The sequence below is a fragment of the Scleropages formosus genome, chromosome 7, assembly GCF_900964775.1.
Source record: "Scleropages formosus chromosome 7, fSclFor1.1, whole genome shotgun sequence".
Classification (NCBI taxonomy): domain Eukaryota; kingdom Metazoa; phylum Chordata; class Actinopteri; order Osteoglossiformes; family Osteoglossidae; genus Scleropages; species Scleropages formosus.
In genome coordinates, this window is record NC_041812.1 from 965,268 (window position 1) to 986,550 (window position 21,283).

Below are 21,283 nucleotides of genomic sequence, written 5' to 3' on the forward strand. Positions count from 1 at the left end.
TGTCAGAGAACATAGGACTGTACTAGTGTCAATAAATTCTTTTTGTCCAAGGTGTGAGTAAGCAGCACAATTAATAAAGCACATTTCAAAATGTGAACTTAAGGAATGCACACGTTAACCACTCCTTGAAGTGTATGTCTACATCCGTGTGGGGTGTTACATCAGCATGGGGACGTTTACCCTTAACGCCAGAACACACAATGTAGACCAATAACACCACGTAGACACTTCGCTGGTGTTTTCTCTCAGCTCGACACGGCAGAGTCTGCGCACAAAATGCACTTTATCTCCTTTCCCTTGTGTTGTGTGTGAGGGCAGCGCTGGGGCCGCACAGCTTCAGGGAAACAGCCTCTTTAATACTTTTTACCAGCGTCTGAATGAACGAGAAGTTGTTCGGTGGAGAAACCTGTAAAACCCGCCGGTGTGGAGTTCCCAAAGTATTTCCCCAAGGAGCCGCACGTCCACAAATCGGAGAGGCTCTCAGCAGAAGTGTCATTGTGGCTCCTGCTTGGCGGTTTGCGAATGTTTACAGCCGCATCTCTCTTTCTAGGAAGGAAAACTCCTGTGCGCTACATTGTTACACGTGATCATCACATTCTTTGATAAAACACTGCATTTTATTTCCCACTTTATTATAAAGTACCTAACTCTCTCGTCCACCTTCGTGTGGTCAAACGACACAGGTCAACCTGCATCGAGATACTGAAAGGAGTGTCTAATGGACTTTAGTCTCAGTGTACGAGAGTAACACCGAGCAGAACATCACTTGTTAGCTGATAACTAATCAGTCTTTTAAAAAAACATATTTTCTTTCTTTATCAAAGCAAATACAGTCATTAAAAACAAGCATTCTGTTAAAAGCAAATTCATCAGAAAATGGACTTTCCACGTAAAAGAACCCAAAAAAAAATTACTCGAAACTTCACTGTCTGCTCTTTGAAAGAAGACACACTGTAATACCTCCATTCTCTCCCCGTTCATTTCATCATCACTCAAGCACATGGTAGCAATTTAGGATGAGTACATTTCTTGAGGGTACTACAGGTGGCAGGGGGACTTGAACCGGGGACCTTAGGCTCCAAAGGCAGTAGCATAAAACCATCATGCTACCAGCTGCTTATAGTTGGGGAACTGAGTTTAAAGCAAAGACTGAATTTAAATACAGACGAGTAACCGGAATTTGCCGAGTCATCATTTCTTAATAACACAAATGTTTATTCCGAACAGTGAACATAATAACGGTCATCAAGGTTCACTTACACACGTGAGGTCTTTGGCATACGTGGGTAACTGGTTAATATAACGAGATGGGCACAATTACAGAGTGAGAGGCCTTATTTAGCTTTTACTAGGGTGCTGGAAGCACTGGTCAAAGGTCTTTCTCTGAGCGCAGAGACAGTGGAACAGAGAACCGGGCACTTTCACAATGCTGGAGAACCAGCGGCAAACAGCCAGAGGATGAATGTGCAACTTCGCCTAGGGAACCCAGACACAGGCTGATTATTGAGTAATTGAGGGATTAAACTACACTGCTGTGGTGTTGAACAATAAGTGTTTTGCTCTGTGCAGGAAAATAAACTTTAATGTGCTTGCAGCCTCCCTATATAGTAACCCTGCAAAGGTGATTGTGATTCAACCTCAAAAATTTGCTATGTTTTCATTTACCTGACAACTTTTTCTAATGTTTATAATTATTTATTTATGATGTAATGCACCCCTTGTATTTTTCTCTGACATATGCATCACTTTGGAGAAAATCATCTTCTCAATGAATTCATTTATACAGCAGGGTATTTCTATTATCATTTGACTAGAGCAATTGGAGATGAGCACCTTACTCAAAGATACTACACCAGGAAGAAGGATTTGAACCTGAATCCTTCAAGCAGAAGGTGACAGTTCCAACCACTACACTGCCCGCTCTTTGTTGACAAAATCAACAGAAACATTAAACACAACAAGCTATATGCTGAGTGACGCAGCTGGCAGTTCTGCTGCCTGAGTTGTTCGGTCGTGGGTTCGAATCCAGCTCAGTGTGTGTGGGGTTTGGTTGTTCTCCCTTTGTCTGTATGGGTTTCCTCAGGGTGCTCTGGTTTCCACCCACAGTCCACAGATATGCAGTTCAGATGAACTGGCGATGCCACATCTCTCATAGTGTGTGACTGTGTCAGTGAGTGTGTGTGGCTACCCTGCGATGGACTGGAGCTCCGTCCAGGCTGTACCACTCCTGGCCTAACACACAATGATTCCAGGATAATCTCTGGACCCCTGTGATGCTGCCAAGGACAAGCGTTAGCCACGGTGAGTGAGTGAGTGAGTGAGTGAGTGAGTGAGTGAGTGAGAGATATTCAGTTAAGAGCTCAACACTTGAGTCCAGTTCAGGTCTCTGTTTGGCTTCTGCTGTACTGTTGCAACACTTACAACACCGAGACGTACGATGAAGACAGCTGGTTGGACGCATCTTAGCTTTTCCACTCAGGAGCACCAGGGTCAGGATGAGCCTCTGCACCGATCCACATGTTTTTGTTGTGCTTATCAGTGCAGAACATATAAGTGCTTACATTTTCTTTATGGTGCGGTGTTATTAATGAATGAACAAAGTGCTGATCTTAGCTGAACCACAATCATAGGGCTAAAGTTTAACCAGCAGCCCCAACTGTTCATCTCTCCTCTTCCATTCTCTTCACTTCACTTCTCCTGTCTCTGGATACTCCCCTGCTGCAATACTCTTCACAGGGACAAGTTCTGTTTCGTAATTTAGTGAGCATTTTTAGCAGTTTCCTGAGGAAGCCTCCCCCACCCCCACCCCCACGTCACTTAACATAATGGTTGTTTTGCAGAAAGAAGAGGTAGCTTCATCAGATTCTCATTTGCACTGCGCTATATGGCTGTGTTGATTTCATCAAACCTGCTGTCAACTGCTTTAGGCACGAAAGTGTGTGAAGCAGATGGTTGTGCAAGTCTTGCTTAAAAAGTATAGTTTAATAAAGGCTTGATCAGTATTAGGACCTCATCAGTTTGATTCAATTTATTTTTATAGAGTGCTCTTCTCACCAGGGTCACAGACCTCTGAACAACGTAACGTTGTAACATTAAATAAGATAACTGAAAATAATACAAAAATCACTGACGCTACACATATAACTAACAGCTGACTAACCCAGCTGGCAAAGGCGGAGAGGAAAACAAAAAAAACTCCCAATCAGAGGCAAAGGGAGAAGAACAAAGGTGTGGGGGTCTAAGTACCAGTGGTTGCCCAGCCCTCCTGGGTATCGTACTGTGGTGACAGGGGACCCGTGCCTTTATGAACAGTTCTTTCGGTGAAGAACACGTGTCACTAAGAGGGGTCTCAAAAGGTTCAGAGGTTCTGAAAAATAATCTTGGCTCCAGATGTACTCTCACGTGATCTGAGGTTACTGTGAATACCAACTGAAGTTGTAGAGGGCTAGGTAGCTGCAGTTTTTCCATTAAATACGTCGTATATGCTTATGATATGCTTTGTGTATTTTTTTTCCACCTAAAAAACACAAAATGAAAAGCTTAACAAGAGAGATAAAACACGAAATAATAAATGGACCTTTTAACTTTGACGAAACAAAGAGAGCTGCAGAGCCTGGAAAAACAGGCCACTCATCACACGTGTGCACTCGCACGTCTGAAACTGAAAGCGTCCAGTAGGAATACCGCGCTTTACTCGCTTCGTGGTAACCTGCACGTCCTGCTTTTTCTGGGAATTTCCACGCTGCGGAGACTCGACATTGTTAAGACTGTAAATACAGCCGCTTCCTTATAGCTAACGTTTGTCAGTCTGGGTAAAAACATCAGCACGTATTTTAAAAAAGCTCATTAAAGCTTCCGCTGCTGCAATTTCACGTCCAACTCCGCCCACTCTCCCGCCCATTATTCAAATAGGCAAGAAGTCCCGGCTGCAGGAAGGGAAGCGTACGCCTCCGTCGGTGTGCCACCACCTCGAATCCCCTTTAGGTGTATCCTTCCGCACACGGTTGTCATAGAGCTCGAAATTAAAGTGGAGTCTGGTTCGGTACATTCACTGCGTAAACAGCACAGCGCTCTCGGGCCGCGCCTTTTCTTCCTCGGACACCCCTTCCGACTTGCAGTCGTTTTCTATTTATTTCGCAGCGGCCCCCCTTCCCTTCGTCCAGAAGCATCTCTTCGCAGTGACAGAAGAACTACTTTGCGGAGCCCACCGACACGCACGGTGCCGAAGTTCGGCGGGGGGGGGCTATAAAGGGGGCCACGCGTAGGGTGCGCGCGCACACATAGCGCGTCCAGGCGTCCCGGGTCGCCTCAAGTGACACGTTCCGCATCGGGCTGCTGTGGGTGCGTGCTACACGGGCGCGCGCTCGGCTCGTCCACGTTCCTCCCCCCCCCCACCGCCCGTCATTCAGTTAGCGAGCGCGTTCGGGGATACGACGTGTTCTCTCCAGGAGCGTGGGGACGGGCAGCGCCGCGGCACACCTCCGCTCCGACTAATGCCGTTTACAATTACGGCGGTGTCTGCGTTCGCTCCCTTCTTACTGTAACAGTGACCGTGTGTCGCCGATCGCTCGCACGTGCTCCCGCCGGCGCCGGACCCTCGCCTCGCGCTCCTCGTCCGAGCGGAACATCGCCGGTGTAACTTGCAGTGTTTCACGAGTAAATGTGACGGCTTTGATCTGTCCGTCTACTACAGTATCGCGCTCAGTCTTTTCTTGGATGACGTGCGGCCTGATTGATTGATTGTAAACAGTGAGTCGCTGAAACGGACTTTTTGTTGTTTTTGAATTTATTTTTTAAAGCAAGATGTCGTTCCTTTTTATGGGAGTTCTGCGAAGGTGAGTGTGTAAAACGACTGCAAAAGCGGGGGTGACACTGTGTGTGTGTGTGTGTGTGTGTGTGTGTGTGTGTGTGACGTTTGACACTTAGCAGGTGTGATCCTCTCTTCCGACATCGGACACTTTTTTTTTTTTTTTTCCCCCCCCCCCCCCCCCCCCCCCACCTCGGTCTCCTGGTGTCCAATGAAGGATGAGTTCCGAATTACAGTAAAATGAATCCAAAATGGGAATCAGAATTGAAACGAATTTTCCTGATTAAAAGATTGTTACATATTACAAAGTAAGCCGACTGCTCACGTGCAGGCTCTGAATCCTAATCACCAGAACTTACACTTCAAAGGACATCAGAGGAAACATGTATCTCTTATTATTCTCCTTCTGTTGGGGAAACATTCGAGTGTAATTGATCTACTATAGTGAATCGTTTTGCACTCTTACTGTAGTGTCCTGTCCTCGCCATGATTTTGCTGAAGTTCTGTCCATCCTCCACTCCAGGGCTACATACTGTAGTACTGAGTGGTATCAGATTGTGTGTGTGTGTGGGTATTAATTTTCTAAAAATAAGGTGAAGCTGTACACAGTGCGTTACTGCTGCGTGGCTCGGTGCCATACCGGTTCAGACTGGTCCGGACGCTGCTGGGACACCAGTTGTGTCGTTAGTCTCCGCTGCCGAGCTGCGTTGGTCCCTGATGTGGCTCAACTCATGTGTGATACAAACACCGACACAAAGTATTTCTCAAGCGTTTGCAAAACAACGGAGGCAAAGGACACGGTTTCCTTCTAACGGGTCTCTTTCGTCTCCAGAAAACGTTCCTCTCGATGTGTTACGGTGGAGCTGATGCAATAGGCCAATAGGTTTGTCTTTGGGGCCCTTTGTCATCGTTCCTCTCTGAATACTCGCCACACGCTTCACGGGTTCCTCATTTACGTGAGCTGCAAATTCATTGACACTGTGGTACTGTACTCCTTTATGGCCTAATTAAACGTTTCATCGGTACTGCTGAGTGGAATAAATCTCAGCATGAGATCAGCAGTCACAGGAGAAGGACATGCGTAGCAGTTTATGCATTTCTTTGTTTACTCGTGTTTGTTGCACAACATGTTGACGAATCCAGAGGGCTCCTCTTGTTGGTGTTCCTCCCTTTAAGGCAGAGGCTGGTTTTTCAGAGTGGCTTCCTGATGTGAGTGACTGTCATTTGTCATGACTGTTTTCACTCTCCCAATTCCCCAAGTCATCCTCTTGCTCCCTCCACCCCCCCGGTGCCATTATACAGGTTTTATAGCGTCCGCGTCTCCACTTGAAGCCTGTGATGCTGGTGTCGGCTGTTACGGCGTAATGGTAATACCGGCGCCGCTTACTGACGTCCCGTAGGTCTGTTTAGTTCAGAAGTGCTCTGTCCAGCGATTGCGTGCCGTTGCCGCAGAGTGGGACGTTGGCAAGAGTTTGACCAAGGAAGGTGCTCCCAAGAATGTGAGGAATTGCATTTTGCAACAACACAGCCATCCTAAAGGGTCAAAATGAGTTTTAGGGTTTTGCTGTAAGTTCATTTTTATTCTCTTCACTTAAATGTCCCATTGGTGCAACAGCATGGAAACTTGTAAATGAATCAAAAGTCCATCAATGCGATACTAAACATGAGGAAAGAGAGGGTTGTGCTGTGGGTGTGGCTGCAGATGGCTCTGATTGGTCAGTTTTTGGGGAGTGAGTTTCTGTGGAAACCGTGACGGTGCAAAGTTCTGCGTTATCTCGCTGCGAGAAGGTAGAGGCAGATCCAACTCCATCTGTCTTTTAGTCAGAACCCCCTTGGGGGGGGGGGGGATGTGTGTCATCTTCCACGAGCTGTCAACAGGCAGTCAAAGCTCTGTGTGTGTGTGTGTGTGTGTGTGTGTGTGTGTGTGTGTGTGTGTGTGTGTGTGTGTGTGTGTGTGGACCTTATAGTTGTACAGGCCAACTTGTCGTCGGATTCCCAGAGGAGCAGCACAGCTTCATATGGAAGGACGCCTTTCGAAGAACAGCACGCGGTTTAAGCGTTAGTCACACTTTAATCCAAAATGTTGCTGCTTCATGCCCATGTGCAAATTCCACACCATCCTTTGTACCAGGGAGCAGAGTTCACTCACTCACTATCAGTAGCTGTTTGTTCAGGTGAGGGTCGTGCAGGTCTGGAGCCCATCCCAGAAGCACAGGGCACAAGGCCAATGAAGGTCCCACCTGATGGGACCCCAGTCCATCATAGATGAGCAAATTTAACCAGAATGTCCATCCATCCGTTACAATAACCTCTCCGCCACCGGAGGGCCGTGGTGGTCCGGGCCCTATCCTGCATACACAGCTATCGGTTTCTGTAAACGCTCATATTTCCAGTTGTTCTACTTGTCTGAAGGAGACCAGTCCTGGAGCAGCTCTGCTGGAAGGAAAAAATCCAATTATAGACAAGATTGAGAGCAAATGGGAGGAATGAAGGGAAGCGCTGGGCGAGCGGCAATGAATGAGGGTGTGAGGGCACAGCGAAGGGACCCTTCCCATGGGCCTTGGTAATGCACCACGATCAGAAAAGAAGGATGAACCTGCATGACCCCGTCCTACTTTTCGCAAGCGCACGCACACACGCTCCTGCCTCATGGATCCTAAGCAAAAGGTCAGCGCTGCTGTAATTACCGCACTGCCTGTACACTCCTGTAGGAGCAGCACTCCGGCACCACAGGCTCCTGTCTGACGTTTCACACGTACGCAGACGGTGCGCTGCCCCCACTCGGCGCCAGTGTCCTCCGCAAACCTTGCTGGAATTTTCTGAGAGCGTACAAATTGGATGAAATGGTGACTCAGTGACTGTAGAAGAAGTCCGGTCCCAAAATATCTCCACTTTTTTCCTGGTTTCCTGGATGGAGACTTGGTGTGAGGTTGGCCGTGTGCCGTTTTCGGTGTCTCTACCCTTAAAGGGTGTAAATGGTGTAATGAACCAATGGGCTGTTCATGTGTGGGGTTTTTTTTTTTTTAAATAAAAATGTCATGTTATGGCCAGTTCCTTTTACAACTCATGTCCTCAAATTGTGCTTCCACCTCAGATTTTCATGAACACACAGAGACACAGGATGACGGTGTAACCTGTCCAGTCATAGGACATTGACTTCAGCAAGAGTGTGTTTGGAACACAGATACAGCAAGAATTTGGGGATCCATTTGGGCAAATTACATGAATTGTTTAATCACCATAGCATTGTAATAATAGGGATCATTTAGTGGCAGCATTTAAAAAAAAAAAAAAAAAAAGGGTTCTGCCATTTTTTTTTTTTTTTTTTTTTTTTTTTTTTTAAATAGATCTCATTACTAACTGGTCACTTCACAACTGACCTTTGTGCCCCTATGTCTTACTTGACCTTCAGGCCTTTGTTGTACATTCTGTGCATCACTTGGACTGGTTTATACATTAACTATTTTAACCAGAGCCTCCCCTCTATTTACAGCATTTATATAAAGAACCTGGAAGAAATGTTACGCCAAGGACACACACCTTAGACTCAACTGAGAGAAATGTCCTGTGGCTTAGGCTACACTTTTCATCCCAATTTGAGCGCCGTGTTTACTGCGTCCTTTGAATGGATGTGTAGAATATTAATGTTAACATCTTACTATATTAGTTATTGTTGTGCATGAGAGGGAAGGAATAGAGTGCAGGGCAGCACTTGGCTTATTGCAAGCGACGTTTTTTTTTCTTGCGTCCGCTTTGACGCCCCGGACTGTGTCCGGTTGCACTTGGCGATGGTCCCATCGAGAACTCGGCCCTTTGGTCCTTTCACAGCCGCAGCAGAGGGGGTGTTGCGCTGGGGGTGCGCTCCCTCGCATCGCTACCCTCCCTCCCTCCCGCGGTCGCCGACTTCGTGTCGGCAGCGGTGACAGAGTGCCAGCCAACGGGGGTGCACGTGGTGACAGGGACTCTGGAGGAGACGGCGGACATCCTGGCGGGACTGGAGAGGGACGGCATGGTGAAGCGGCTCCCGAAGTACCGCAACTGGTGAGCGGCGGCGGGATCCTGGGGCCCTGCCTTCCCCTCTCGCTGCAGTGCTGCCTAGATGACCTTCCGTTCTCCTTCCCGCTCTCCTTTCGACTCTTTCCACCTGCTGAATTCGAGTCTTCTTCTTTTTTTTTCTTTTTTTTTTTTTACCACTTTATTTTTCCTTTCTCTCCCTCAAGCTTCCTTCCTCCACCACTTACTTGACTTTTCGCCCTCCAAGATCAGGGCAAGGCCCAACCCTTTGCGTGCCAGTTGTGCCCAAAGGTTTATGCGCAAGTCTGCAGAAAGACCTCCTCGAGTGGTCACAAGGAGGTGCTGCACTCAGTGGATTCATGGAACATCGCAGTCCAGGAGCTCCTAAAGCGCATCAACTTAAAGGTCCAGGTTCCCTGCTTCCGTTAGAGGGGATGTACATGTACGCCCTCAGTGTGCTGTGCATTGACAAAACGCGTCTCCGTGTACCGCGTTCTTACCGCACACGTGTCCTGCTCCGCAGCTGGTTGGCGCGGACGGACCCCAAGGACGTGGCCCGCGTGGAAAGTAGGACCGTGATTGTGACGAAGCATCAGAGGGATACCATCCCCATTCCTCCCAGTGGGGTCAAGAGCCAGCTGGGCAACTGGATGAGCGAGCCTGACTTCCAGAAGGCCAGGGAGGATCGCTTCCCTGGCTGCATGAGAGGTCTGTGTGCGAGGGAGCGCACAGCTATCCCAGTTATCGCTCGTAGCTGCAGCGATGACCTGAAGCTGCTGCTGTTTTAGGATACAACTTTACCGCATGGTTTGTTAACCCTTCGTTTGTAGAGGAAACCCTACTAGACCACATCTGAACTATTGCCTTCCTGTCCCCATGTCCCCTTCCTGTCTCTCCAACAGGCCGGAAGATGTATGTGATCCCCTTCAGCATGGGCCCCGTGGACTCGCCCCTGACCAAATTCGGGGTACAGCTGACGGACTCGCCCTACGTCGTGGCGAGCATGGGCATCATGGCGCGCATGGGCTCTGCTGTGATGAACAAACTGGCCGAGGGTGCCGAGTTTGTGCGCTGCCAGCACTCCGTGGGGCGACCTCTACCTCTCAAAGGTACTTGGACAGCAGGATCGCCGCCCTCGCCCACATTAAAAGTGCAATAATTTGCGTACTTCGATCCGGCTTGCGCTCTGAACCCTGCTTCCTCCTTCGCTACCTTCCCCTTCTGCCACTTCAGCTCCCTTGAACAACTCCTGGCCCTGTAACCCGGAGAAGGTGCTCATCTCCCACCTGCCCGACACCAGGCAGATTCTGTCCTTCGGCAGTGGCTACGGGGGCAACTCCCTGCTGGGCAAGAAGTGCTTTGCCCTGAGGATCGCGTCCCGCATCGCCAAAGACGAGGGCTGGCTGGCCGAACACATGCTGGTGAGGCCCGGTGCAGGATGTGGAAGGTGGTCACCGGGATAACGTGTGTAACGTTTAATGTGAACCCAAGATCTTACCTCTTGCTCGTGTGTCCTTGTCACGTAATGTGCGGCTTTGCAGCTTTTTCCATTTGCTTCTTGCGTTTTGCGGCGTCAGTGCTCTCTAGTGAAGGCACTGGAATTTCCGTTAGCTGCTGTTGGTTCACATCCCGGGGAAATGTCCCACCGCTCAGACATTTCCAAATGGTCTTCCGTGTGGAGTTCGTACGTTCTCCCCGTGTCTGTGTGGGTTTATTCCGGGTGTCCTGGTTTCCTCCTACGGTCCAAAGATATGCTGTTCAGGTCCCCCCGTAGTGCGCGAGTGACCTGGAGAGATTGTGTTCCACTGATGTATGGATGAGTGACCCAGTATATCTAGCAGTGTAAGTCACATGGTGAATAAGGTGTGTGGGCTAGTAACACTACATAGTATCTATTGTAAGTTGCTTTGGAGAAAAGTGTCTGCTAAGTAAATAAATGTAAGATTGGAAGAGTGTGAGAAACATCTGCAGAGAAATGGGTACAATGTCAGCCGCGACTTTTCGGCTCCTGCAGGTGTATTCACTGTGTTTATATCGCGTTCCTTCGCTGCTCAGATTCTGGGAATAACCAGTCCTCAGGGGGTGAAGCGCTACGTGGCTGCAGCCTTTCCCAGTGCTTGCGGGAAGACCAACCTGGCCATGATGAAGCCGGCCCTGCCTGGCTGGAAGGTGGAGTGCGTCGGGGACGACATCGCCTGGATGAAGTTTGACAGCCAGGGTGAGAGGTCTTGGACACTGCATGGTAGGGGGCAGAGCAGATGGAGCTTCCTGTGAACTTGTCGCAAAGCTCTTTCATCGGTGTGATGCTGAAAGCATGGAGAAAATCTATTGTTCGTACTCATTAAAAAAATTATATATTTTTAAATGTCCTCTGTGTCTCCTGTCTTGTAGGGAAGCTGAGAGCCATCAACCCAGAGAATGGATTCTTTGGCGTAGCTCCAGGCACCTCCATGAAGACCAATCCGCACGCCATGGCAACCATATCCAGCAATACCATGTTCACCAACGTAGGAGAGACCAGTGATGGCGGGGTGTGGTGGGAGGGCATGGATCCCCCTCCATCGGGTGTGACGCTCACGGACTGGCACGGCAAATCATGGAAACTAGGTAGAGAGCACAGGGGAAAAGTGCTATTCCCTTCCTTTTAAAGTGCACCATTTTTTAAGGAACCATCCCACTAGAATACAGGAACAATTGTGACAACAGGAACAGTCTCTAATTTACACAGTAAACATTTCCGGTCACTTGTGTTTCCTGTCCAACGGTGACTCCCGCAGGAGACCCGGCTCCTTGCGCTCACCCAAACTCCAGATTTTGTGCGCCGGCCTCCCAGTGTCCCATTATCGACTCCAACTGGGAGAGCGAGGAGGGGGTGCCCATTGATGCCATCATCTTTGGCGGCAGAAGACCAGAGGGTGCGTAGTTCACCCTGCTTGGCACAAGTTTGTGCGGAAATCATCTGTGGTGCGGTTCTGGACGGGCCGTTTCTGCACGTTGCACGTATAGAGAAGATGGCCCAGCAGCCAAAGCGAAATGCGAAAATACGAAATGCTGAGATGCAGTGCTGGAGTATCTTCTTTTACACGGTCTGTCGCCGACTCAGACCTCAAAAAACATGTCTGAGAGGAGAATAAGTTCTTTGTTTATTCAGATATCTTGGTGGTGTTCAATAACGATTGTGGTACCTGACATTTAATGTGTAAGGTATGGTGGCATTTTAATTTGTGTTGTGTGTTTGTACAGGGCTCTCACTAACATGTTCTTCTAACGTGGGCTTAAAATAAGATGCAAAAACAAAGGCCATTACACCATTAAATTGCCCAGGTGGAGGGGAAAAATACAGTGAGTCTAAAGTAAATTCCCTGGGAACTGAAGTGACTTTTTACGTTATATAAACTTCCGTGACCGTAAAACGTACGTCTTATCATTTGGCATGTACCCAAAGCCACTTGGGGCATTTCCAACAATAGGAGCACAGTTCTACTTTAACAGAAGATCCTGTTGGTGGGTGTGTGTGTGTGTTTGTGTGGGCACACCCCCACCCCCCCAAAGAGTCTCCAACCACTAACTTGTCTTTGGTTGTCAGGTGTGCCGCTGGTATACGAGTCCTTCAGCTGGCGTCACGGCGTTTTTGTCGGGGCTTCCATGAGGTCAGAGGCCACGGCGGCTGCCGAGCACAAAGGTACGTGGTGTCAGAGGAGCCGTTCTTGCGCTCAGGTCCCTGGTGGGGGGGTCCTGCTGTTGTGTCCCTGAGAAGTAGCCAGGGAATTACTGCAGTAAAATGTCCTGCTATAGAACAGCCCAAAGTGACCACTCTTTCTGCAGCAAAGTGTTGACTGAGCACTAAAGTTACTAGTTAGTAATAATTCCAGCCAGTCACCTTGTACTGTCCTCTGCCTCAGGCAAAGTCATCATGCATGACCCCTTTGCCATGCGCCCCTTCTTCGGCTACAACTTCGGCAACTACCTCGCCCACTGGCTCAGCATGGAGAAGCGGCCCGGACCCACGCAGCTGCCCAAGATCTTCCACGTCAACTGGTTCCGAAAGGATCCGGCTACAGGGGCCTTCCTTTGGCCTGGCTTTGGGGAGAACGCCCGGGTCCTGGAGTGGATCTTCAAGCGCTGTGGGAGGGAGAGGGAGGATGAGGCGGCCGAGAAGAGCATCGTGGGATGGGTGCCCCGGCAGGGCGCCATCGACCTGAAAGGCCTCGGCAATGTGGATATGGGGGCCCTCTTCAGCCTGCCAAAGCCCTTCTGGGAGAGGGAGGCGCAAGAGCTCCGGGCGTACTTGAGCCAGCAGGTGGGCGCTGACCTTCCCCCCCAGATAGATGAGGAGCTCAGAGCCTTGGAAGATCGTGTGAGAATGTGAAAGGAGGGTGACAGGCAGGAGAGATGGATGCAGAAACCAAAGAGAAGATGACACTAACAAGGTGGTGCTTTAATGAAGGTGGAGGGAAGTGACACTTGGCAGGCATTCAAAGTACCGCTTGAACACTTTACATGGGACTTATCGATTGGGCAACAAAATGTAAAACTGTACTCAACTGTTTTTAGGCTCTATGTCAAGACCTCATTGTGGGGAACACAGGGCAAATTTTTATATTGTACTCAACTGTAAACTGCTTGCCTTTCAGTCTCTACACAAAAAGAAAAATCTGGGGAAAGGAGAATGTTTACAAACAGTAACAGAAAGTCAAGATTTTAAAAAAAGAAAAAAAAAATCTTCAGAAAAAACTATTTCAGTTTGCATCTACGTCCATCCTTTAATCTACGGGGGGGGGGCATACTGGACTTTTAACTGGTTCGGGGCCTGCTAGTCCAGCGACTACTTGAGCTCAAGTAAAAAATAATGTGCAACTTGATCAGGTGATTCTAAAGAACTGTTCTGGAAACTTGAAAATGAATTTAAAGCCAGTGCATATTATTTAAATGAGAGTATCTATGCTGGAGCACTACTGACAGTTCCACTTTTTGCAAATGAATTAAAAACTTTCAAGTTCCGTCTAAGCCTGTCTTTTTGGCCATTACTCACTGCAGTGAATTATATGTCCAGGGAATGGGTATAATCGCCGCCTGTGTACAGCTGCTGACACACACTGCAAGAATCTGCTTACAGAGATTAAAATCTGAAAGTTTTAACACAAAACTGCAACAGTAAGATAGGAGAATAAGTTTGCAAAATATGGTCACTGTGAGAACCATACAGATAATATGGTGAAAAGGCAATGAAAGTATAATAAAGCTCCTGAATGTCACTGGTTAAACAATCCCTCTTATAAATTTTGTGCTACTTTCACGCTTACATTGATCAGTCATTGCTGTTCCCAACTAACACCGTAAGCTGGTACGGTGATGGGGAAAGTGCCTGCAGACACAACTGAGTATTTTGATAGTACACTGGACAAATGGTACAACGGCTGCAGTAAAATGTACCTCCACCGCACTTTGCGCAAACATCACTCTGTGGCAAGAGTGTGAGCAGCCTGGACCAGGATTCCCTTTCTTCAGCAAGGGCCTGTTGCATCATACTGCCTCTCCAGGATGTCCTGGGACATATGTGGGGTGGGGTGTGTAAACCACTTGAGGAACACGTCCTCAGCAGGAGCCTCAGGCATTTCCATGTGTTCATTTGGCAGATGTCACGAGTGGTATTTAGCTGACGCCGTAGTCCACGGTGAATTACAGTGCTATATATACATGACGCTACAAACTCCCTACAATCACTTGCCTATTTATACGGCACAATATCATATGACACGCGCACACGCTAACTGGAATTTAGACACTTGTTCACCTGAAACCCATCTTTAGACTGCGAAAGAAACCTGGAACCATCTGGAGGAAACCCATGCAAACAAGGGGAAAATATGCAAATCGGACACAGAGCGAGCCAGATTCAAACCCGCATCGGGTGCTCCGAGGCAGCAGCGTGACCCGCTCCGCCGCTGCGCCACCCAGCTCAACTGGCTGCCCGCGATCTCAAAAGACATGATTTTAAGACATACATTTTAACACTTGACATTCTAAAGTGACTTACAGTGTTAACGTCCGTACAATTTACTTATCTATAATATAGTTGGGTACTTTTTTTACTAGAAAAATTCAGGGTAAGTACAGCTGGGGGAAAGGTTTGAAGCGATGGCCTTTCGGTCCAAAGGTAACAGCGCTAACCGCTAACTAGCCAACGCAGACCTCGGTGCGACGTCAACCGACGCTCTGCACGCAAATACAGGCTGCGTGACTGACACCTACGCGCACCACGAGCCAACCGGAAGGAGGAAACCGCTTTTATACCAACGGAGCTGCGCCGCCATTGCGTCATACGTCATACGCAACAAGTTCCGCCCATCCCGGAAGAGAGGCGCAGGAGCTCCTCAGTCGATGACGTGTATTCCCAGGCGTCTGGACGGGTTCGGTCCCTGGTGCTAAAACCCAAATCGTATACGGCTTTTCTCGTAAATAAATGTATTTGATGAGGTTCCCGGAAGGGAAAGGACGGCTCTGTTAGGCCCTGCAGGGACGGAGGAGCAGAGAGAGCGGGGAGGACCGACGAGCTTTTCTTCCGCCGCCGGGCCTGGACCGTTCGTTGCTGCTCCACCGGCGGCGCCGCGGCGGGCGGGCGGACGGATAACGACGTCGGTCGTCGTTTTACCAGCTCGTTTACCTGTCCGCGCGGCTCTGGGCACCTGCGGCGGCACGCACGGTAACCGAACATCTGCACGAAACGCTCCTCCTTGAAGCACCATGACATTTGTGTCTGAACTGCCGGTCAGTAGGATTTTAACCCGCTACTACTGTTGGTCACTTTCTTTCTAATAATTTCTACTAATCCACTAGAGTGATTTCCAGTCGGACCTGTCGTACCACATTTTACTCAAATTACTGCCTGTTGTTTGTTTGACTGCACGCACGGACGATGCGATCATCATGATGATGATGTACTACACTTTTAGTTTTACTCAGGTCGTTACGTGCCCGTCCACTTGACTAGTAAGTGAGTTCGTGTGGAATCAAACAATCAATCAAATGTGTGTTGTTATTCTCCGTCCGTCACGTGTGTGTGAGACCTGTATATTGTATATAATAATAATAATAATATATAATTATATCACGCACTGCACGTCCTCTTGTCTTGTATAAATAATTAAATAAGTGGTAAAATCATGTCCATTAGACTAGAATTACGTCATTTTGACCATGTTGACGAAGTCAGTGCGTAGTCCGCCGCGTATTCGGAAGGTTGTTGGTCTGAATCCCACTCGTCCTGCCTGCCTGGTGGTGTAGGTACTTTTGATCAAGTACTTAACACAGAAATTTTCCATCACATTATCATTTGACATTTGTCTCCAAAGCAACTTACAGCGTTAATCTAACTACAGTTATTTACCCATGTATACATCTGGGTGATTTTTTTACTGGAGTAATTTAGGGTGAGTACCTTGCTCAAGGGTACTACAGCTGGGGGTGGGATTCGAACCTGCGACCTTGGGTCTAATGCTGTGCTACCAGCTACCCCGGTAAGAGTACCCTGTTTTTAAAATGGATTAATAAATGTAAAGTTGAATATCGAAGCTGCCCTGGAGAAAAGCATCAGATCAATAAATGTTAATACGTATATTATTATTATTATTATTATCATCATCATGCATTGTCATGTTTCTATGCACACAGCTCTCGTTTATTCACAGTCCAAGGTGAATTATTGTCTGTCCACTGGCAGAGGAAGTACAGTGCGATTTGGCCGAGGCCGCTTTTGTCTCCCCTCCCACTGGAATCGGGACCCCAATTTACTGTTTTCATGCAGCAGCTTGCAAACGAGGGTGGTTGTTGTTTCAGCAAAACGTGTAAAACACTTTTTTTCCTCTGTAGCAAGTCCCAGTTTCACAGGATGTCTTTCGTGTTGTCCACATTACGCTGAATAAATAGACAAGTACTTGTAAGCAATTAATTGTAGTGAGAGCTGTCGCCTTTGGACTCGAAGGACTCGGGTGTGAATCCCACTTCCTGCAGTTGTACCCTTGAGCAAGGTGCTTACCATAAATTGTTCCAGTAAAAACTACCTAGCGGTACAATGCATAAATTGCTGTAAGTGGCTTCATGTTGTAAATTGCTTTGGAGAAAAGCGTCACTTAAATGAAATGAAAGCTTCGTATTTCTTACTGGATTAAATAATCTGTAGGTCACTGGTTATTTTTACTACGTTTTACAGCGTCGGACAGTCAACTTTACAACTTCGTACTCATTCGTACAGTGGACTGTTGTTAATGATTCGACCCAGGGTTCGTGTCTCGATCAAGGGAAGAGCAGAGTGGGAGCAGCATTCTCCACGCTGTCAGGTTACAGGGCTGTAGCCTCAAACGCTGCTTTATTTGTACTGTGTTCTGCACTTTTTCTTTTCACTTTTCATTTTCACATGACGTGTTTAGTGTGACTTGCTTTGAATGGATGGGACTTTGTTTTACGAATACGAGTTTGAATGGATTTGATCGGGTACCTGTTCTTTCCATCAGGGGCCGTGATGAGGGCGAGTCGGGGGATTGCCGTCAAGGGGTCGGCTGTGGTTGTGCTGCTCCTGACTCTGCTGATGCACACGGAAGGAGTGAAGAAGTACAAAACGGGTGATCAGGTCATCCTGTATGTTAACAAAGTGGGCCCCTACCACAACCCCCAGGAAACGTACCACTACTACACTCTGCCTGTCTGCAGGCCCAAAGAGGTCAGTGAGCTCCAGGGTTCTGTTCCATCTGTGGGCGGAGCCACCTCTCCCGGCGCGCTCACTGGTGCCGTGTTTTCGCAGGTACGCCACAAGTCTCTGAGCCTGGGGGAGGTGCTGGATGGAGACAGGATGGCCGAGTCCTTGTACGACATCCGCTTTCGGGAGAACGTCGAGAGGCAGACGCTGTGTCAGCTCGCGCTTAGCGAAGCAGAGGTGCCCCTGTTCTGTGTGCAGAATGTGAAGCAACAAACCATTTGAGTCACTTCTATCAAAAATGCACTTTGACACATGAAAATGAGTTGCATCAAAACTGAATTATTGCACTGGTGCTATTTATCACACGAAAAAAGCTTTTACTTTTTTTTTTTTTTTTTTTTTTTTTTTTTTTTTATTTATTATTAATGTGTTGTTTATTTAAGACACCAGGCTAATATTTGTGTGAAGGCTGACACACGTAGGTGTTGTTTTTGGAAGCGTAGAAGCTGGAGCGAAAGGGGCCGTGGGAGGCGCTACGCAAAGTGCAAAATGCTCCTTGCTGGTCCTGACTCGCCGTCTCTCCCCGGGCCTCTTGCAGGTGGAAGAGCTCCGGGAAGCAATCGAGGAGCTCTACTATTTTGAGTTTGTCCTAGATGATATTCCCATCTGGGGCTTTGTGGGATACATGGAGGAGAGCGGCTTCCTGCCTCACAGCCATAAGGTACGTAAAGGTGTGCGTGCGTGCGTGCGTCTCTGTCTGTGTGTCACTTGTTTATGTCTCTGTCTGCTTTTCCCGTGTGTCTTTCAGTGCATCTCTGATTGCGAAATGCCTGCTCTCTCTCTCTCTCTCTCTCTCTACCCCCTCCCCCACCTCTCCGTACAGGTGGGGCTCTGGACACATCTGGACTTCAACATCGAGTACAACGGAGACGCCGTCATCTTCGCTAACGTCTCGGTGAAGGACGTGAAGCCCGTACCCCTTGATGGGGGTGCTGGGGCGTTTCCTGTGGCTGGGGCTACAGGAGGGCTCACAGTGACCCACACTTACAGCGTGCGTTGGTTCGAGAGCCCCCTTCCCCACGAGAGGCGGGCGGAGCGGCTACGCGACTACTCCTTCTTCCCCAAAACCCTGGAGATCCACTGGCTGTCCATCATCAACTCGCTGGTGCTGGTGGTGCTGCTATTGGGTTTCGTCATCATCATCCTCATGAGGGTGCTGAAAAATGACTTTGCAAGGTGATGCCACTTGGAGGGATGGGGTTGGGGGGGCTGCAGGATACACAGGGAATGAGAAGCATCACAGTGCTGCTGGATCTCATTGTCACAGGTACAATGTGGAGGAGGACGGCACGTGCGATGACCTTGACCAGGCTGACAACGGCTGGAAGATCATCCACACGGACGTGTTCCGCTTCCCGCCCTACAAGAGCCTTCTGTGTGCCGTGCTGGGTGTGGGAGCACAGTTTCTCACTCTGGCCACAGGTTTGCAGCTGACCACCCCTGTCTGAAATACTGCCCTTATTGGGGTCACTACACACCTTACACTCCACCTGTAATCATGTGGCCTCTTTTACTGCACCTTATCCATCCTGGAGCTTTTTAAATTCTTACACGTTGCTCATCTACATCTACGTGCCATTGGTTACCACCTCCGGCTGCGTTTACTCCATGTGGATTTCTGGATGCCACCTAATTTGCACGATGATGGTTTGTTGTTTGATGGTTTGGCCATTGCGTTCACTTTACAGTAAAAGTACTTGAGGTGCTCAGTGACATGACCGTAGTTTTTAAATATGCATCTGTCCAAATCTTTGATGTGTAACCCAGCATCTTGGTTGCCATAGGGATCATCATCATGGCGTTATTGGGGATGTTTAACGTGCATCGCCATGGAGCCATCAACTCTGCAGCAATTGCGCTGTACGCCCTGACAAGCTGTGTGTCGGGCTACTGCTCCTGCCGCTTCTACACCCAGATTCAGGGCAAGCGCTGGGTGTGGAACATCATCCTGACCTCCTCGCTCTTTTCAGGTACCTCCAAGGCACATGGCTGTGCACGCACTTGGCACCGTCTCTTAACCTCCGCTTGCTTTGGATCTGACAGTGTCCCCGTCCCGCCTCTTTTTCCTGCAGCTCCCCTCTTCCTCACGTGGAGCGTGGTAAACTCTGTGCACTGGTGGAGTGGCTCTACGCAGGCGCTACCCGCCACCACTGTGCTACTGCTGCTGGCCGTTTGGGCACTAGTGGGCTTCCCGCTTGCCGTTATTGGGGGCATCGTGGGCAAGAATGGAGCGGAGAGCTTCCAGGCTCCGTGCCGCACCCGCAACATCGCCCGCCAGATCCCTCCGCAGCCATGGTACAAGCACACCGCTGTGCACATGGCTATCGGTGGCTTCTTGCCCTTCAGGTAAGCATCGGGGGGCGTGGTGGGAAGTTTGAGACAGTTCTCTTCTTCTCCTCGTCCTGGCAGACAACACGGTATTTGGGCTTTTCTCCACAGGAATTGTCAAATAATGAGAGTGGTGCAGTGCCACAGTGGGCACTGCTGGTGCTTCACACCTCCTGCACGGTGGATTTAGGTGCGAGACTGAATCACAATCTGTCTGTGTGGAGTTTGCACCACTTGTGTTCAGTGTTTCCAGGATAGACTGCAGTGGACATGCGGGTGTTGATCATTTCATTGATTAAACAATCAGTTACATTGATTGAACAATACAAGGAAGTGCTTATTTCCAATCCACGTCATGAGTACAAGTCAGAAAATGGTGAAAATGTCTGCCGGTGTGTAACGGGCTGGAATTTTGTTCACAGCAGTTTTATGGTGTGTCAGAACCCACACACACTGTCACGCTCTGCCCCCGGGGCTGTCCCGAACGAGGAATGCCCTTCCGTCCATCTGTCTGCCTCTGCACAGAGAATGACTCTGTCCCTCTTGTCCCCAGCGCCATCTCGGTGGAGCTCTACTACATCTTTGCCACCGTGTGGGGTCGTGAGTCCTACACGCTCTACGGCATCCTGCTCTGCGTCTTCGCCATCCTGCTGTCGGTGGGCGCCTGCATTTCGGTGGCGCTCACCTACTTCCTGCTGTCGGGTGAAGACTACCGCTGGTGGTGGCGCAGCGTGCTGAGCACAGCCTCCACAGGCCTCTTCATCTTCATCTACTCCGTCTTCTACTACCGCAACCGCTCCAGCATGAGTGGCATCGTGCAGAGCGTCGAGTTCTTCGGCTACTCGCTGCTCACCGCCCTCGTCTTCTCTTTCATGCTGGGCACCGTCTCCTTCTGGGCATCGCTCACCTTCATCCGCTACATCTACCGCAGCATCAAAATGGACTGAAAGGTTAGGAGGCGGGCAGGGAGCCAGCATTGCGTAGATGAACAGCCGGGCGTCCCCAAGGGACGAAGTGGAGGTCACCATTGGGACGCACATTGGGAGAGAATGGGAAGAGCTGAGTGAGAAAGCAAAACGGAAGAGATTTTGTATGTCAGAGGACAAGTGGTGGTGGAGAAGGATTGTGGGAATGCATGGGTCTGTCTGTGCAACAGGAGCACTGTCACTGTGCGCATGTAGACTGTGCAATAACATACCATTGACTGTGATTTAATGTAAATATAATCTTTTAAATAAACTCTTTTTACTACAGTGCAGTAGTTTTTACAGTATAAGTGAAACCTCATACCCGCCACCGCAGGAAGGAGTGTTCAGCACAGATGACTTGCACATTTTGACCTTTTTGCTGCGTGCAAGTTATGGATGTAATTACAACTAAGT

General features: G+C 48.9%; 2 protein-coding genes across 2 annotated transcripts; both read left to right on the forward strand.

Annotated features, from left to right (window-relative positions):
• Positions 1-4,025: 4,025 nt before the first annotated feature.
• pck2 (phosphoenolpyruvate carboxykinase 2 (mitochondrial)) lies at positions 4,026-13,943 on the forward strand. The gene is made up of 10 exons (XM_018745138.2): positions 4,026-4,835; positions 8,636-8,848; positions 9,345-9,529; positions 9,724-9,930; positions 10,055-10,242; positions 10,877-11,039; positions 11,213-11,428; positions 11,599-11,736; positions 12,408-12,503; positions 12,724-13,943. The coding sequence occupies exons 1-10, from the start codon at positions 4,804-4,806 to the stop codon at positions 13,188-13,190; spliced, it is 1,905 nt and encodes a 634-aa protein (XP_018600654.1). The 5' UTR covers positions 4,026-4,803; the 3' UTR covers positions 13,191-13,943.
• Positions 13,944-15,149: 1,206 nt separating this feature from the next.
• tm9sf1 (transmembrane 9 superfamily member 1) lies at positions 15,150-21,156 on the forward strand. Its single transcript, XM_018745100.1, has 9 exons — positions 15,150-15,524; positions 17,332-17,537; positions 17,619-17,750; positions 18,112-18,234; positions 18,397-18,749; positions 18,841-18,995; positions 19,358-19,543; positions 19,646-19,919; positions 20,455-21,156. Exons 2-9 carry the CDS (start codon positions 17,340-17,342, stop codon positions 20,846-20,848), a joined length of 1,815 nt encoding a protein of 604 aa, XP_018600616.1. The 5' UTR covers positions 15,150-15,524; positions 17,332-17,339; the 3' UTR covers positions 20,849-21,156.
• The last annotated feature ends 127 nt before the right edge of the window (positions 21,157-21,283 follow it).